This window comes from Hippocampus guttulatus, chromosome 4, assembly GCF_054856545.1.
Source record: "Hippocampus guttulatus isolate MCC_2025c chromosome 4, RoL_Hgut_1.0, whole genome shotgun sequence".
Classification (NCBI taxonomy): domain Eukaryota; kingdom Metazoa; phylum Chordata; class Actinopteri; order Syngnathiformes; family Syngnathidae; genus Hippocampus; species Hippocampus guttulatus.
The window spans coordinates 12,467,007-12,484,132 of NC_141264.1; the positions used below are offsets into that span (position 1 = coordinate 12,467,007).

Consider the following 17,126-nt stretch of genomic DNA (forward strand, 5'->3'; position numbering starts at 1 on the left):
CCGTTTTTGTAAGGATACGCCACTCAATTGTTTGACTTTGAAAGCTCAAACCGGAAATTGTTCTGTTTTGTTTTGATTAACTTGACGTGAAGGTAGCGGAAGCACCAAGTTGTACTGTACGGCAAACGGGTTCTCGGTTTTTATTTTTTGTTTTGTTTTGTTTTTTTAACCGCGTTTGGGTAATTATTCATTTTAGTGGCAGCAAACATGGCCCTCACTGACGCGGATGTCCAAAAACAGGTAACGATGATTATCAGACATCAACTGAGCAGAAGGTAAAAGTTGGATGAAGGGTAAAAAACAGTGAACGGCCGTTAGAGCTGCCGATATGGTTGTATTCAGCCAAATTACGTTTCTCGTTTTGAATTTACCTTAACAAAATATACAAATCCACTTTTAAAAGTTAGACTAGGCCAGACTATGAATTTGACGGCTGTTTGGTTATCGGTTGTGACAGATAAAGCACATGATGGCCTTCATTGAGCAAGAGGCCAATGAAAAGGTTGAGGAAATTGACGCCAGAGTAAGTCCCCCAACCCAACACACACACATGCACACACACGCGCTCACTAATGTATATCTTTATTTTTTTTTTTGCCGAAATGTCCTATAAACATAGTTGTGATGCTGAACTGATTGCAGGCGGAGGAAGAGTTCAATATCGAGAAAGGTCGTTTGGTCCAAACACAGAGGGTGAAAATTATGGAATACTATGAGAAGAAGGAAAAGCAGATTGAACAGCATAAGAAAATGTGAGTGTCGGGGGGGGGGGTTGGTTGCCAATCTATCTCCAAGCACATAGAGACAGACTACCATTTACACTGACATTCACACCGTCACTCAGTGGAATCGAAACCAAACTTCTGTACTGAAGTCAAGCTCGTGAACCATTACACCATCATTGACCTCCTTTTAAAATACTATGACTAAATTGATATTCATAAGGTTTCCCACATCTTATTTATTGTATTAACAGACATATCGTTTTTAAATACCACACAACTGTTGTATGTGGGCGCTGTTTTCATCGGTGTGTTTGTTTGCCTATAACTTCCTATCTACAGTGTTTGATGTATCAACTTGGAGTTTTAATGTTGAGTAAGTATTCTTCCAAATCTCTTAGATTTACATCAGATGATGATGATTAAAAAAAATCTAAACATCTGCAAAGTCCTTAATGCAGGAGTGCCTTACCTTTTTTGACATATGGTCTACTTTTCAAGCAGCCAAATTTCCACGACCGACTAATTGATTGTCAACATTGCAAACACAGACCTATTCCAGCCTGCATTCACAAACCCACAATACTTTTTCTTGTCCTACAAAGACTAGACATCACATTGTTCCCTCTGCTCCTCTCTCACACGCACATCCACACACGCCACGATGAGTCATAGCCATAATTGAAACAGAAACAGAAAAATAACCCAGAAACAAGACAGCTAGATCTCTGAATTTGAAAAAGGAAATCCCTGCCTACTTCAGTAGAAAACCTGACACTAGGAGGCAGAAGCAGGGAAGCACTTCTGTAGCGCCTAAAGTGCAGGAACATTTAGCCTGTGTGTACCATTTTAAAATGCCACACCAGAATCCCTTCAAGTCCTCACATGACTATCTGCAAGTGATTGCTAACAACTTGCTGTGATGCAGGTCACGTGCAACCGTAGGTTAACAGGTTACCTCCTTTTTTCCATTTTTTTTTCTATATAATTTTTTGACACTGATAAAGTGCTTAGGCCGTAGTGTGCAATAACACAATATATATATAAAATAATATACACATACACACACAAAAAGCAACTCACCCCCCACCACAAGACACACGCACACACACAGCCCTCGCGGTTGACTTTGGAGCAGTCTACAGTCTACCAGTCAACCCAATCGATTGGGTGGGCACTCCTGCCTTAATACGGCTCTGTCTAATCTGATATGATTTGAATTAAATTTGGTAAATGTATAACAGACCCAGAGGCTCTAATGCCAAATCAAGATTCATGTGGAGCTAAACTCAACTGCAGATTTCGCAACTATTTAAATTTCTAATCGGTGTAGCTTCTAAATTGCTACCATAGGATCTTTTACTGCAGAAATTTTGGATCTTAATAAACCTTGACTTCATCTTGCCATTTAGCATTAGAGAAGTTCACTCACTCATTGATTTCTCTGGTGATGGATGGTGAAGGTCTGGTGGTCTTTGGGTGCTCTTGCTTATTAATCAATGACATTTCTTCCCACGGCCCACAGCCAGATGTCCAACCTGATGAACCAAGCAAGACTGAAAGTGCTGAAGGCTCGTGATGACATGATCATGGTAAGTGGTCATGCTGTTTCTCCAATATATTCCAATATCATCAAAATATTGAAATATCCCTTCGCCTTGCACAGAAAATGAATTTGTGAAACATTTCTTCCGCAGAATATCATAGCACTGTATTTCATTTGAACTTTTTCTGCCCCCCACGTCACAGGATATGTTGGTCGAAGCTCGACAAAGACTTGCAGCGATTGCGCAAGATCCTGCCAGGTACTCCACATTGCTGGAAGGGCTTGTGCTTCAGGTAAAAAATATGGTGGAGAAAAAAAAATACAATTGATTTATCTCGTGTTTGTTGAGGCAACCCTCTTTAGCAGACAAGTTATATAAACGCTCAACACAACCGGTTGCTGCTCCATTTGTGTCAGGTCACTTCCTAATTGACTAACATTCTATTTCACATCCCATCATCTTGAACAGGTTGAACTTTTATGAGTATTTCGCCAGACATTCAGGATTTGGGCTTCATCTGACTTTGCTCGTGATGGTGAAAAAAAGATCAAATTCAACCAGATTATTAGTTCATGCATTTTGGTAATAACTGGATCATAGCAGTCCAGTTGCGTTCATTTCAATGCCCCGAGAAAGAAATGAGAATATAGTATCCACATTCACATTTCAGTAGTAGTACTTGTACTGTCTGATCTACTTTTTTCTTTTCAAACAGCAAAGTAAATACATCGCACAGACAGCAAGAATGGTTTTTATTTATGAAAACTTGAATGCTGAAATCAAATTGTTACTATCTGTTGTACTTCACAATGTACCTGTAGAATGTCCAGACAGTTTGTTCTTAGGCGGACTTTGTGGAGGATGATCATTTGTGACCCATAGGTCAAAGTGACAGTTGCAATAGCAAACTAGGTGACCTTTGCACCTCTGTGCACTTTTTGAGTTTGTGCCTGTCATGTGTAGGGTTTCTACCAACTGCTGGAAGAGAAAGTTATCATTTGCTGTCGACAGCAAGATGTGGAGATGGTTCAGGTGAGGTTGAGCTGCGAAAGGTGGGATGAACAAATTCACAAATGTTTCAATGTGGCGATTTTTAGTAAGCGATTCATTTCTTTACGTTTTGTTCATAGGCTGCAGTGAATAAGAACATCCCCATCTTCAAAGAGGCTGTGAAAAAAAACATTGTTGTCAAAATTGACACAAACCATTTTCTGCCGTCAAGCATGTAAGAAAATACCATTTACATATGTTTATCCTGTTACATTTCGTACTTTGTAATTTTCATATATGGGGTGCCTTTTATTTTCATTCATCATTCTCATTTTTGGGGACATTTGAATGATTGTTTTCATAGCTGCGGAGGAGTGGAGATGTATAATGACAATGGCAAGATTAAAGTATCCAACACTTTGGAGAACAGACTTGAACTTCTAGCACAACAGGTAAATAATGTCATGTCTGTTGACAAGCATCTCTTAAAAAAGCTAAAACAAAAAGTACGTTATTCCAATACCGTACTCAAAACAAATGAAATGTCACCAGTAGTGATTACAATGTTTGGCCTCGAGAGGGCACTACACTCCACACAATTTCAGAGGAGTGGCGTGCAGCCTCAAGGCAAGGAGAGGCAGCTTTATGTTGTGATTGGAAAACAATCAGTGTGCTTTACCCGATTTGAACTACATTTAAAATGAAATATAAAAAAAGTACCTAAACAAAAGAAAACTTACTACAGTTACCGAAAGAACAAAGTGAACGATTTTTTTTAATTTAAAAGCATTCATACTCGGGCTGTTTTAGTGATTTATTTGATATGACTGCTAAAAGTCTGATCAAAATCTGTCAGTACAAGGCTCACAGTTGTTGTCAATTGCATAGACACAAAAGTCTACATAGTACTTGGTTTGTACTGTATGTTTCAAATTTAATCCATGATTATACTTCACTTGAGTGCAAATCCTGCACAAACACTTTATGAAGAATACACATTGGTTATCAGTATAAATTAATTTGATGTGTGGACATAGTAAAATATGCCAGTCAATGTTTTCAAGAATAACAATACATTCTATTTGGGGGATTTTTCCTATCAGTCAAGGTCAGGGTTTGAAAAATGGTCAAAAGAAAAATATAAAAATCAATACAAAATGAGGAATAAAATACAGCAAGGTAGTGTAGAACACATAAACCAATATAATCTAGAAAACACTGCATTGTGCTTTCGACAATGTTGTAAAAAAAAAAAAAACTTGATGGGTTTAGGATGAGATCATTTGATTAGCGTATGTTGCTCTATACTGTATGTAATTGTTCAAATGCATCATGGACATCTTGGTGATGTGTTACTTGTTTGCTGGTTTTCCTCCAAACAGATGATGCCTGAAATCAGAGTGTCCTTATTTGGCGCCAACCCCAACCGCAAATTCACAGATTAACAGTGGATTTGAAGGGTGCAGCATGTACAAAGGTGGAATAGGTTTCATCTATGCTATGTTGCATAATACTATTGATGACAAGTATTCCCACTCAAGTGCCTTACTTTTAACTGACGTATACCATGGACTGTTTTCAGGCATACATGCCAAATGCGTTGTTGTTTTTTCCAAGAGAAATTAACAGTGTTACTATTTATATACAATCAAACAAAGAACATGTTTATAATTATGAGGGAGCGCTTAACATTCAAGAGCCAAAGGAATAAATGAGTACAACAAAGTAGTCGGTGTGCATCTTCATTCACCAGTCGTAAACAAACTGCTTTCACGGGCTGTTTAACCTACTTTGTGAAAACTCTTGCCTCGTTATACAAATTACAGCATTGCATTTAAAATGCATGTTTCAAAAAAGATGTATATTTTAGTGTGCATTTGTTTTTTTTATGAAATAGGACCAAAATCCTCAACAGCACAAATCACAGAAAATCCAAGACATTTTGTGTGTGTTTTTTTAAACTAACAACGATAAGGCTTTTATTTAGTTTTCCATACACTTTTATGATTTGTTAGGCAGAAGTAACTTTTGGTCCCATTATTCTGGATTTATTTTAAACCTTCTGAAGCTGTGAAGAAGGTTTAAATACAAAGTACAGTGGCGGGCGTGTGTAGCTTTTAGGCCGGAAGTGAGCTGTGTGCATATATTTTACGCTAATACAGGGATTAAGTCATTACCATCAGATTAACAAACGACCTACTGACAGGCAGCGCTTCCCAATCCAGGTAGGGAATCCAAGATTACAACTCGGACCTCATGGATAGAGTGCAAAGAATGCATAACAGGGCAGGTAAAGAACATTCGATTTTTTTAACCTGTATGATTATGCAATGAAATCATTTTAGAAGATTTGCAACCAAACATATGGCTTGCAGCCTGAACAATATACAGCATATTTTTCTTAGTAACCAAACAAGATTATCTCTTTTGGGTTAAGGAATAACTCCAGATGTAAACTCAAAACACCTTGGGACACAGTACACAGGACTATCCTTGACCAAATAAACCCCAAAGCTTGCATGTTACAATCTCAGATAACATGGGTGTGAGCGTGAGCTGCTGGGTCCACACGCAGTTTGACTCAAAATGAAATGAAATGCGCAGATACAACACGATCCCTGCCGATTGATTTTATTCCATCAATGCTAGCACTGCCTCCCCAACACCTAGAAAGTAGACACCTTGCGCGATGCCGAAAAGAGGGGCAATGACCAGCGCACGGCACGCTGCACCCTTCAGGAATGCTGATGGTCCCTCTCGCCTCATTATGCGCCTACAGAAATACAAACAATAAATAATGTCTGTCGAGAGATTACAGAGTCAATATCTGATTAGGAAATAGTTACCGTGTGCAGTCAATAATTCCTCGGTAGGTATCCTCCCCTTCACCTTTTTGGAGTGTTTGCAGTCGAGTTTTTACCACTGTACGGGTGACAAAATCAAAGACGATGTATTACTACGGTAATCCAACTACCACTGTCGTACTGAACCCAGAATGCACTTTAACCTTTACCAGTGGACTTCATTTGACCTTCTCCAATCTTTTGAATGTTCATGTCCTTTTTTTTTTTTTTCAAACAAGGAGCTAACTCGTATGACAAAATTCACAACTGTTCGATCCATCCATTTTCTGATCCGCTTATCACCACAAGGGTCGCGGGCGTGCTGGAGCCTATCCCAGCTGTCTTCGGGCAGTAGGCGCGGTACACCTTGCCACCCAATCGCAGTGCACACAGAGACCAACAACCATCCGCGCTCACACTTGCACCTTTAGAGTGTTCCATTAACATGCCACACATGTTTTTGAGAATGTGGGAGGAAACTGGAGTACCCAGAGAAAACACACGCAGGTACAGGAAGAACATGCAAACTCTACACAGGAAGGCCGGAATCGAACTCTGCACCGCTGCGCTGTGAGGCGGGCGTGTGAACGTCCACAGTGTCGCCTTGTTTGATCCATGAAACAACCAATATATTGCCAAATAAATCCACTTCTCCTTTTATCTTTGTTGCAACCACTGAGACTAAACTCAGTGGTCTCTTCCCTCTGCGAACTTCTTGTTTGAAGCCCTCCATGTGGTGTGGAACTAATTAGGTGTCATCTTAATTTCATGTCAAAATGTGAACAGCATGATGAAGAGCATCATGTAAATACCAATTCTAATTGAAACAGAAAATATTTTGGTAACGTCATGGTTTCGGCACTAGTGAATCTTGCTGATTAGCTTATTGAACAGTAGGAAGTGTATTCAAATCTCAAATTAAGTTCACATGTAAAGGTTACAGTCCATTTCAGTTTTTTCTTGAAATACCACCTCGAAGTCAATGTGATCCCTGACTTTTTGTGATTAGTGAAGTTAAAGTTAAAAAGCAGCTCAAGTTCACAAAAAACACAATGACAATAATGTACTATGTAGACAACAATTGTTACAGTATTTGCTTCTGAAACTACAATGCTACTATGAAAGTACAGTGTATGTCCCGGGAAGGCAATCATTAAATAAAATGGATATAAAAAGTCGACACACCCCTGTTCAACTGTCAGGTGTTGTCATCTGTGAAGTATGGTGAAGGTCATGTCATGGCTTGGGCTTGAATGGCTACTTCTGGAACGTGCTATCGAGTCTTTATTGTTCATGCAACGACTGATGGTCCTGATAATTTTGTCTAGCAATTTCCAGATGAATTACCAGAAAATGCATCCAAACTAATTGTGTGACACTTCATCTTGCAACAAGACAAAGACCCAAAACACAGTGCGAATGCAAAAAAGGACTTCATCAGTGGGGGGAAAGTGGGAGGTCTTAGACTGGCCAAGTCAGTCACCGGACTTCAACCCAATAAAGTATGCGTTTCACCTCCTGCAGAGGAGACTGAAGCGGGAGCCCCCCAGAAACAAACAAGAACTCAAAGGAGATCCAGTAAAGGCCTAGAAAATCATTTCAAATGAATAATGCAACAGTTAATGGTTCGCAGGTTTTGATGTGGTTATTGCAAGTGAGCATGATGCCACCAAATATTAAATGTTAGTTACTTTAAGTGAATTTAATATTTTGCTCATTTTGAAAGTGGGTGGCTACAAACAAGAGGCACTGTCCCGAGTTGTTTAACACATCCAGATATAAATAAATTCCCTCAAAATATAGAATAATCAGACACACATAAATATTCACACTGTAAGAATAACTGAAATAAAGGATGTCTCTCGATGTGTGGTTCAATACTAATATTTTTGTTGTCCTTAGAAAGACAAACATTTTCATTAGATTGTGTAGCTGAACCTAATAAAGCGTCTGCTGAGTGTATATAAAAATGTCAATCAGGACTGGAATTTGAGTATAAATAAAATATCTCACTGGAATGTCAAATCCAGACGTGCTGATGTTAAATAATATCTACTACAATCGACAGTTTTTAGTTGAGACACTAACCCACTGTCATAGCTCAGCATTTACGATCTCTCTCACACTCACCATCCAGCGGTGTGACAGCCACAGCTGCCACTGAGCCTGCAGCGCATCCTGCCGCAAAGGACTGCCAGAAAGGAGCTTTTGCCTGGACATCACCTGGACTTCCATGTTTTTCCCTCCCCAGTGCGTTCAAGTTGGCAAACAAGGGGAAGTAAATCATTGAGAAAGGGACATCCCTGAAAAATATATTTTGGAAAGCGTGAGAGCAAAAAAGGGATAAACCATGTCATTGACAAAGGAATGAGAAGAATGGTGTGACAAAAGTGGAAAAAAGTTGTGGTCTTTCCCATTGTTACATCCATGCAGCCAGACATAGCTGGAGGAATCTATTGATCAGTGTTGATTAGAGGGGTCAGGAAATGCTGTTCAACAAAGTCCTGTTGTCCAGTTATGTAATCGAGAATGAACCAATCAACGAAGTAATGAGGGTGTTGAATGGGAGCAAATGATTCATGCATTCTTTCGATCCCTTAGAAGACTTGGGTAAAAGCTCCTTCGCCTTTCCAAATGAGAATGGCACTCATAGCTTCTGCGTCCTCTGCTAAGGACGTCTCAGATTTATTTGACCGAAAGCTCATAAAATACTGGATGATATTAAGTACAGTCAAATAGGATGAGGTAATGTGTCTTTTAGAGTGCCACACACACCAGGCTTCTTTTCACTGTGCCCTCCTCAAACACACACGCACACACACACACACACAGTTGGCCCCAATGCAAGTGGACTGTTAACAGTAAATCCCCTGATGTGCACCCGTTTCCAGAGCTAAGTTTCAATGATGTCTGCCTAGGCCAATACACCACACTTAGACTAAATAAACTTTAGTGGGAATTGATTATGTATCTTTTATTTATACTAACTGTGATCAAAAATAATGTCAGTAAACAACTGATTAACTATCCAACTGGAATGGGAGTTTTTTTTATGGTGAGAAGGGCATCATTTCAAGTTGATTTTATCATGCTGCTGTCGTGAACAGTGTGTGCATGCATGCACGTATAACCTCATTAAGGTGGCTCCTGCTCCCCTGTATAAACCAGCAAGGCCTCGGGTCCTCAGCAGCTCCACTGTGATGCTAGTAGCAGATGTCCGTAGGGCAGGATTAGGCCGGGGCAGCTGTGGTGCCACTAATGATGGAGCAGGACCCGAAGCAGCAGCCTGAGCTGGTGTCGAGACTTTTCTCTGCGCAGCTGATAAGAAATCATACTTGAGTGAGCCTACATCCGTATCATAGACAAGACATTTTGTTTGTGAAAAAAATATTATTGACCCTCATTGGTTGTATTATTTCGCAGTGAACATAAAATAATTACAATAAATCTCACCCAGCCTCCCTGCATCTTGTAGTTGTATTTTGAGCATTTCCATAGGAGTGGTGACCACCACCTGACATGTCCCAGCTCCACAACCTGCCAGAACTTCCCCCCATAGGGGCAAGTGGCTGATGACAAAAGACAAAAAGCATGAACAAAACATAAGACATCCTTCTGTTTGAGGTTTCTCTTGTTATTTTTGAGTCACCAAAAATTCTGTGTTTATTTTACTCCCACCAGGGATTCCATTTTTGTGGAGCGCACACCTGCCCTCGTGGCGCAATGACCCACGTATCCTGATTTTTGTAACAGCACAAGGCTCATAGCTCGTTTGCTAATTTGGCTGACTGGTTTCCACCAATCAAGGCATTCCAGTGCAGCGAGGGCTTGTCCTTTATGATGCGCCTGATGGAGTGACAATTCAGTATGGTGGCAGAAAATTGGTCTAAATTTAGGCCTGCTGGCACCATGTGTGAGGTTTTGGTGAATTTAATCAGGGCACAGGCAGACAGAGTCTGAACTTCGCGGACATGTGATGGATGTCAGAAGTATTTAATTAATTATATGTGAACCGCAGGTATCAAATTGTCTGAATCATTGTATGATATTTTTTAAATCAGGCCACAGGGATGGGCGGTGGTCATGGAGCAGTTTCCAAATGCCCACTTGACGAGGTATATGTGCTTTCACTATGCCGAGTCTCTTGTGGACAATTTATGTGCCATGTTTTAAAGGAATAAAAGGGGGCCCTTTAAATGGCCATGATTAATCAGCTGTGACCACTTCCACAGCAGCGCAGACCTCCCCCTCGCACATCCGCTGGCATACGGTTGTCTGCGAAATTAGCATAATTCTGTCTAATTTTTCAATCACATCTTGATTATTTTAATTTAAGTCAATTACAAAATCATGACAACATTCTCCAAATATATCCACCCCTTAAGGAATCTTGTACAGTTAACAAACGTACATTCAAATGGATGTTATGAAAATGTACCCGTTTTTGGAGAGCTTTTGTCTGAAGGCATCATTAGCTGCCAGTTTGATTGCTTTTTCCGGTGTGACAAGAGTGAGGTTGACTGCTGCACCTAGTGGAGGCAAACAAGCTAATGAATGACAAATATTTCCCTCTCAGCCACAAAAATAGAATAACAGGCACATCGTCTTGTGGTTACTATTACATTCTACTACCATGCATTACAATGTCACAATAAACAATAAGGTATAGAAAGTCACAGCTGTATATTTGTTTGTCACAGGCATTGGAAATGCAAATAATACCTCTGTAGCATCCAAAATAGCCATCTGAGCGTATTGTCTTAGCCAGACAGTCCCACCTGATTTGACAAAAGAGAAATAACATTGCCTTAGTTTGAATGTAAAGTGCACTGCAGTGGCCCCTAAGTCATACAATTTGGAGACGTACCTACATTTAAATATGCCTCAAAAGTGAAACAATAACATCCGCATGCAGGGAGTCGTATCTGACTCAGTCAAATGGTGACCGGCTTCATTTACTGAGAAATTATGATTCAGGGTCTTTTTTTTTTTTTTTGCGAGCTCTTTGATATGTGTTTTTTTTGTGGTCATATAAATAATGACACTAAGAGGAAAAATGTCATGCTAACCATAGAACAGGAATTGGATCTTGTGACTTAGGAAAGGGTCTGGCTGACATATAATTAATTCAATGCACACACAGGCACACAGACAAAAATGTGCAGCATAGCAGATGCTAATGCTGCTAACGTGGCAAAAAGCTGAACGCCTAAAGATTTAACATGAAAATGACAAGTAAAACTTGCCAGAGCAACACCTTAAAATCAGTGGCATCTCATCTTAGAGAGCACTAAAATGTAAATGAAACATTATAATAAAAAATAGTTCTAATACTGTATATCTTTTTAGGGCCTGAAAAAGTACATACTGTACTTCTTTTTATTCAATTTAATGAATAATCAGCACTAATGAAAGATTCCAGCCCCGATTGGTCAGTTAAAACAAAGTTCCACTGTATAGCTATTAGATGAAAAGGAGAAATAGTATACAGTTGTCGATGAGTAAAATTGATTGGTTTATCACTGCCATTTCAAATAAAGATGTAACTTCCAGTTTGGACACGGAGCACAACTATGAAAGACTCTTTTTAAAAGTTTTATATGCACCGTCAGACTTCGTGCAATAAAAATGTATTGAGCACATTTGGGTGCTAAATTCCACCAACTGCAATAAAAGTAAAATTCAAATGGCGTTGTAGTTAAAGCCAGCCCCCCGCAAAAAAAAATGTGGATTCATGTCAGCTAACGTTTCCAATCAGGCTCCTGCCTTTCATAGGCACATCCAATATGGGATCCCGGACAAGCAGCTGTAGTTCTGCCTACGGAGGCATTATGTGCATGTTTTTTGCTTCTATGTCAAGTAAAGACAAAAAAAGAGAGTCAGAGTATGGACCCGTTTCTGGATAGTGGTGAGAGGGTGATATGGACTTTTGTTCAAGTCACTTTACTCGACACCACATTGTGACTGTGTGTACCCCGTTCAGTTTCTCGTCATAAGCAGGATGGCACTGTCTTCTTAGTGGTCAATGCCGAAGAACCAATCGAAGGATGACGTCGGACATGTCACACTATGCGGCAAGACAAACAAAAATCCTGACATTTCAGACTTTCGTTTTCGTGGTCGAGAGGTGTCCCAGACGCCTCACAACCAATCGCTGAGTATATCACACTATACAGGCTACGACACTTCAAGACAACTCAAAATCGGCTATGAGACAGTACGTTTATCTGTGACACGTCTCTCAGCTCAAAATCAGGCTAAATTTGTGTAGTCTGACCATTGTGATAGTATGGTGCAGTGGTTACCGTCAATGGCTTTTAAAGTCATCTTGTGAACCTTGCATGAGGTGAGCCGAAATTAGTCACTACCTGAACCCTTGGACACTGTGATGTCACTTTCAGCCGACAGCAAGGGGCAAAATGGCCACACCCTGAGATGGATAAAAACGGATGGATTTTGCTGCTTAATTCATCAAAATACTGTTTTTAGACTAGAATGGGTGCATAGAACCTATTATTGTAAAGAGTTTTCTGAGGGTTTTTTTTTTACTTGACCTCCACTTTAAAATAATAATAATAATAATACATTTCATTTATAAGCGCCTTTCAAAATAAACACGCAATTATCTATTGTGGTGTGTGGACAATTGTGAACCAGTTTAACTGTCATTGGTTAATGTTGAGTTGAGAGCACACAATCCAACTTTTATTATTGGGCCTTGAAAGGAATAAGTTATTCTGGTAGTTTTCCACTTCTGAGTCACAGTGGAAAACTGCGGTCTAGGTCTTGTGCTGCCGAGCACAGGATAGCCACACCCATCACAAGGCAGTGCTGCTGCCCACCCCACAGAGAATTCAGGCTCTTATAAGAACATCAGTGCACATTTTTTCACATAATACATTTTTGTTTTTGGTCATATTCCATTACTAAAATAAATGTTTATCATAAGTGACTTCAGTTACGTCAAACCAAAACATGCAAAACAAGTTAAGGAATTTCATGATAATCGTGATTTTCCATTGAGCTTTATCAAGCCCTGAAAAAAAAAACATGGGCCGTGACTTTATAGTTTTGCAAGTGCCCCTTTTATGAGATTCTTGTGATTCATGTGACAATGCGGTCGTTGTTTAGATGAGTTGCTAACTTAATACAGTGATACAATGCTTTTATGCACTTAGGATGCCGAAACAAGGAAAACATGGAAGTTCATATTTTTGTTTTTCTGGTTTTGCTCTGAGGCCATACTCACATTCCTTTGTAGACCTGGGCACCCTGTTGGTTCTGTAGGCGGGTTTTGGCCAGATCGATTGGAAATACACATGTCACACCAACCAGGCCTGCCACGCCCCCATTAATCAGCTTAGCAGGGAGACTGCAAAGGGATCAACATATAGGCACATGGGACACATGCATCCACACAGACATTAACACGCAGCTGTCAACCCAAGCCACGCACATGCCTGAATAACTTTTAAGACTGTCGTAGAACTGCAGATGTCTCAATAGTTGACTTCAAATTATATCACCGAATCAAAATGCTAAAAGGAAACACAATTAAATGAAGAGGAAACAGGTCACTCAGGATTAAAGTCAAACTGATTTTTTTTGTGTCAGACCAATTTATTCTGTAATGGTTTGGCCGGCGACTGGAGTAACCGCAGATGGAATGTTTAACAAAACAAAGATTACCTTATTTTGTTCTCTGTCATCCTGTTTGTGTTTGGGCCCCAGGCCCACAACTCCCCTCGTTGTCCTCCACCTACTTCCTCCTCTTCTTCCTCTCCTCTTCCACAATTTGGCACTGAGCTCCAAATGGTCAGTTCACACTTCGCCTTTCCCACTCAATAACACTAATGCAGCTCACTGGGTCTTTGACTGTGTTACCAGTGGACTGCTCTTTTTTCCTCTCACTGGTGGACGCCTTTTTTCTGCTATGGCCAAAACCAGCAATGACGGGTCTGTTTCGAGGCCAGCCCCTCTCCTTTTTGCTCTCTCTCTCTCTCTCTCTCTCTCTCTCTCTCTCTCTCTCTCTCTCTCTCTCTCTCTCTCTCTCTCTCTTCTCTCTCTCTCTCTCTCTCTCTCTCTCTCACAACGCTGCACAAAATCTCCTCTTCTGCCTTGAATGGAAAACACACACAGAAAATGTGATTGCATGAGATCAAAATCCTCATCGAATCATTCTTAACACAAACGGAAAGATATCACAGGACTAACAGAAAAAAACAGAGCGTGCTGAGACTCTCTGAACTGCCTTCTAACACAGATGAGTGTACAGTATTCTGAAACAGCACAGGGAGCAAAATGAGGAATGAATGTCCTTAATCGGAAAGTATTTTTCTTGCCATGTGGATCTTGGACTGTATTGTATCTAGTTTATATACCGTAGGCCTACAGGTGAAGATGTTTGAGGATCAATTTTGTTAGCAATATGGCAATTCTCTTTCTCTTTTGTAATCACTTTTTACCTCCATCTCCTGCCCTGACTTCCTCTTGCCTCATCTCTCTAATTAATCTGACTTAATCTCTGCCTTTACTCTGCCTCTATTTTTAACACCATTAAGCTTCATTATAGCTTTACTCTTTTGGCACAGTGAACTATTTCCAAACAAGGATTAGGTTGATATGTTCATTATTTCTTTGTCACATATCATGACATGTTTTTTTTCCTTTTTTTTTTTTGTTGTATTCCTAACTCTGTTGTTTTTATTGCCGGATCCCAGCCACATTCTGCACATGCTTTTCCCTGAGCCTCTTTCTCTGCACCTTTCTTTCAGCCCGGCTCCATTCACACATTCGGAGCGAGTAGTTACCCCGCTAAAACAAAACAGAGAGGACTGGCTCACCCCTCGACAACCTCTATCTACAAGATCCACGCTACACTTTATTTTGCGTAGTCTGACAACCGAGCGCACAATTTTATTTTCTTCCAGTACAGTGAGGAGAAGAGGATCCTTACCTCCGCGGGTGCATCCCACACACAGGCTGGATCAAGCTGTCTACTTTCCCCTCCCTTCAACCAGGCGTGCATCAGCAGTAACCAAGCGAGAGCAAGCTGAGAGAGCCAGTCGTTGCACAAACACAAGCATTGTCTCAGTGGCTAAAGTCCCTCCCTCTCGTGGCGATTTGGTGTGAGACACACTATCTCAGTAACTGCGTTCACACAACTGAGATATGTACACCCATGTACCGTTAGAAGCCAACGCACACAACTGAATTCCATCTCAACAATTCACTTTCGAGAAGTTAGTTTTTAGCTGACGGGCAAAGCAAAGACAAAGATGGGCTGAAGCATTGTAATTAGCACGTTTAGTCATTGGCCTCTGCATTACATAATATCCCAGTCTGCAACGAATCAGCCGTCACAAGTGTCCCCACATTTACAGTCTATGTATCGCCAACATAAAAGCAATGCCAATGAGGATTACCATGTTGACTGTTACAGAATTAGGAGAGGAAAAACATTAAAAATTGCACTTGCAAAAAAAAGAAGAAGAAAACAAACAAATGTAAGTTGAGGGGTTCGTAGGTTTTAGATGGATTGCTCTACGTTTAGAATGGGCAAAAAGGACCCCAAAAAAGCATGTGCTGACTACAGCAACCACTCGTTGCCCTCAAATAACTTTTTCCCCCACTGATCTATTGATTCGTGGTGAAAAAGAGATGCTTCTCTAAGTGGCGTTTCTGTTAAAGATGATGTGTTTGTATCTTCTCCCCTGACCAATGTACTGTACTGTATACTTTGAGCACCATTCCCGGATTGTCATGTTTTCGCTTTGCTTTTGTTGTCGAGCGTCATTAATTAAGGAAAGATGATCCCAAAGGATACAAAGACAAGAAATGTGGCTGCAAGGATGACTCTGATGACCACAACCACTGCTGTTGTGCCGAGCTGCTTTGGCCCTTTAGGGCTATCAAACTGTGTGCAGTTTTTCCAATTTAAACTTATTTTCCATCCACCCATCCATTTTCTAACCCGTTTATCCTCACGAGGGTCGCATGCGTTCTGGAGTCTATCCCATCTGTCCTCCGGCAGTAGGCAGGTTACACGCTGAACTGGTTGCCAGCCAATTGCACATCGACGAACAACCATTCGCTCTCACACTCACACCTAAGCACAATTTAGAGGATTCCATTAACCTGCCAAGCATGTTTTTGGAATGTGGGAGGAAACCCGAATACAGCCAGAGAAATCCCACGCAGGCACAGGGAGAACATGAAAAATCCACACAGGAAGGCCGGAGCCGGAATCAAACCCTGCACCTCTGCACTGTGAGAAGAACGTGCTAACCAGTCGCCCACCGTGCCCCCACCTGTTTTCCTGAATATAAAAAATAAAAAACTCTTCCTACCAGACTTTAAATAAGTAAGATGTAACATAATATTGTTTCGTCAGTTGCTCCATGGTAATATTGAGGGTAACATTCATAATCTTCGATACAAAGACTTTGAGAATCATGTGAACTTTTTTTCTTCTATCATGGCATCGAATTCCCAAACAGCAAAAATTAATAATTTGGTGGATTAACCAAGGAAATCTCCCCAAGTAAGACAAGCTCCATTTTTTTTTTCATTCCATTCCAGGGGGAAAATAGTGTACATTTGAGCACGGGTGAGTAGACTTTTTATAGCCACAGCATGCCAAGGTGTTTTGAGGCTATTTTGTGAATTTGTTACTCTTGCTTGAGTTTGTGCATTTGTCCTTTAATGTAAGATTCAGTGTGACCATTGTATGCACGTTTAAAGACAGTACTTAAAGGCAGTACTCGGTCCTGATATTTTTTAAAATAGCAAATTATATCTTGCGTTTCAAGTTAAATGGCATGATAGCAGTATTGTCAGTCTTCCTCTTTTGAAATGTTATAGGTCTACTGTGCAATGTACATGGTCCTCGAGCTCAAGTTTTCTGAATATGAATGCTTATTACGTGAGACATCACGGTTATATGGCATTACAAATTAGTGAATACTTACAATTGTCTACTTTGCTCTAGAATTATTTGCTAATGCCTCTTGACCAGGGGCCAC

The 17,126-nt window shown here is 40.4% G+C and overlaps 2 protein-coding genes across 3 annotated transcripts; one reads left to right on the top strand and one right to left on the bottom strand.

Annotated features, from left to right (window-relative positions):
* Window positions 1-84: 84 nt before the first annotated feature.
* On the top strand, window positions 85-4,987 carry atp6v1e1a (ATPase H+ transporting V1 subunit E1a). 2 transcript variants are annotated; one of them, XM_086110313.1, is made up of 9 exons: window positions 85-240; window positions 458-523; window positions 643-752; window positions 2,248-2,314; window positions 2,472-2,561; window positions 3,233-3,301; window positions 3,400-3,494; window positions 3,624-3,711; window positions 4,642-4,987. In XM_086110313.1, exons 1-9 carry the CDS (start codon window positions 208-210, stop codon window positions 4,702-4,704), a joined length of 681 nt encoding a protein of 226 aa, XP_085966439.1. In that variant the 5' UTR covers window positions 85-207; the 3' UTR covers window positions 4,705-4,987. The 2 variants fall into 2 exon arrangements, with proteins under 2 accessions (XP_085966439.1, XP_085966440.1); XM_086110314.1 differs by lacking the exon at window positions 85-240 and adding an exon at window positions 1,065-1,098 and having other exon boundaries at window positions 454-523.
* slc25a18 (solute carrier family 25 member 18) lies at window positions 4,061-15,182 on the bottom strand. Its single transcript, XM_086110312.1, has 10 exons — window positions 15,059-15,182; window positions 13,792-14,219; window positions 13,352-13,474; window positions 10,825-10,880; window positions 10,541-10,631; window positions 9,556-9,671; window positions 9,234-9,420; window positions 8,233-8,405; window positions 6,106-6,181; window positions 4,061-6,032 (listed from the first exon to the last, which is right to left on the bottom strand). The coding sequence occupies exons 2-10, from the start codon at window positions 13,809-13,811 to the stop codon at window positions 5,891-5,893; spliced, it is 984 nt and encodes a 327-aa protein (XP_085966438.1). The 5' UTR covers window positions 13,812-14,219; window positions 15,059-15,182; the 3' UTR covers window positions 4,061-5,890.
* Between the last annotated feature and the right edge of the window lie 1,944 nt (window positions 15,183-17,126).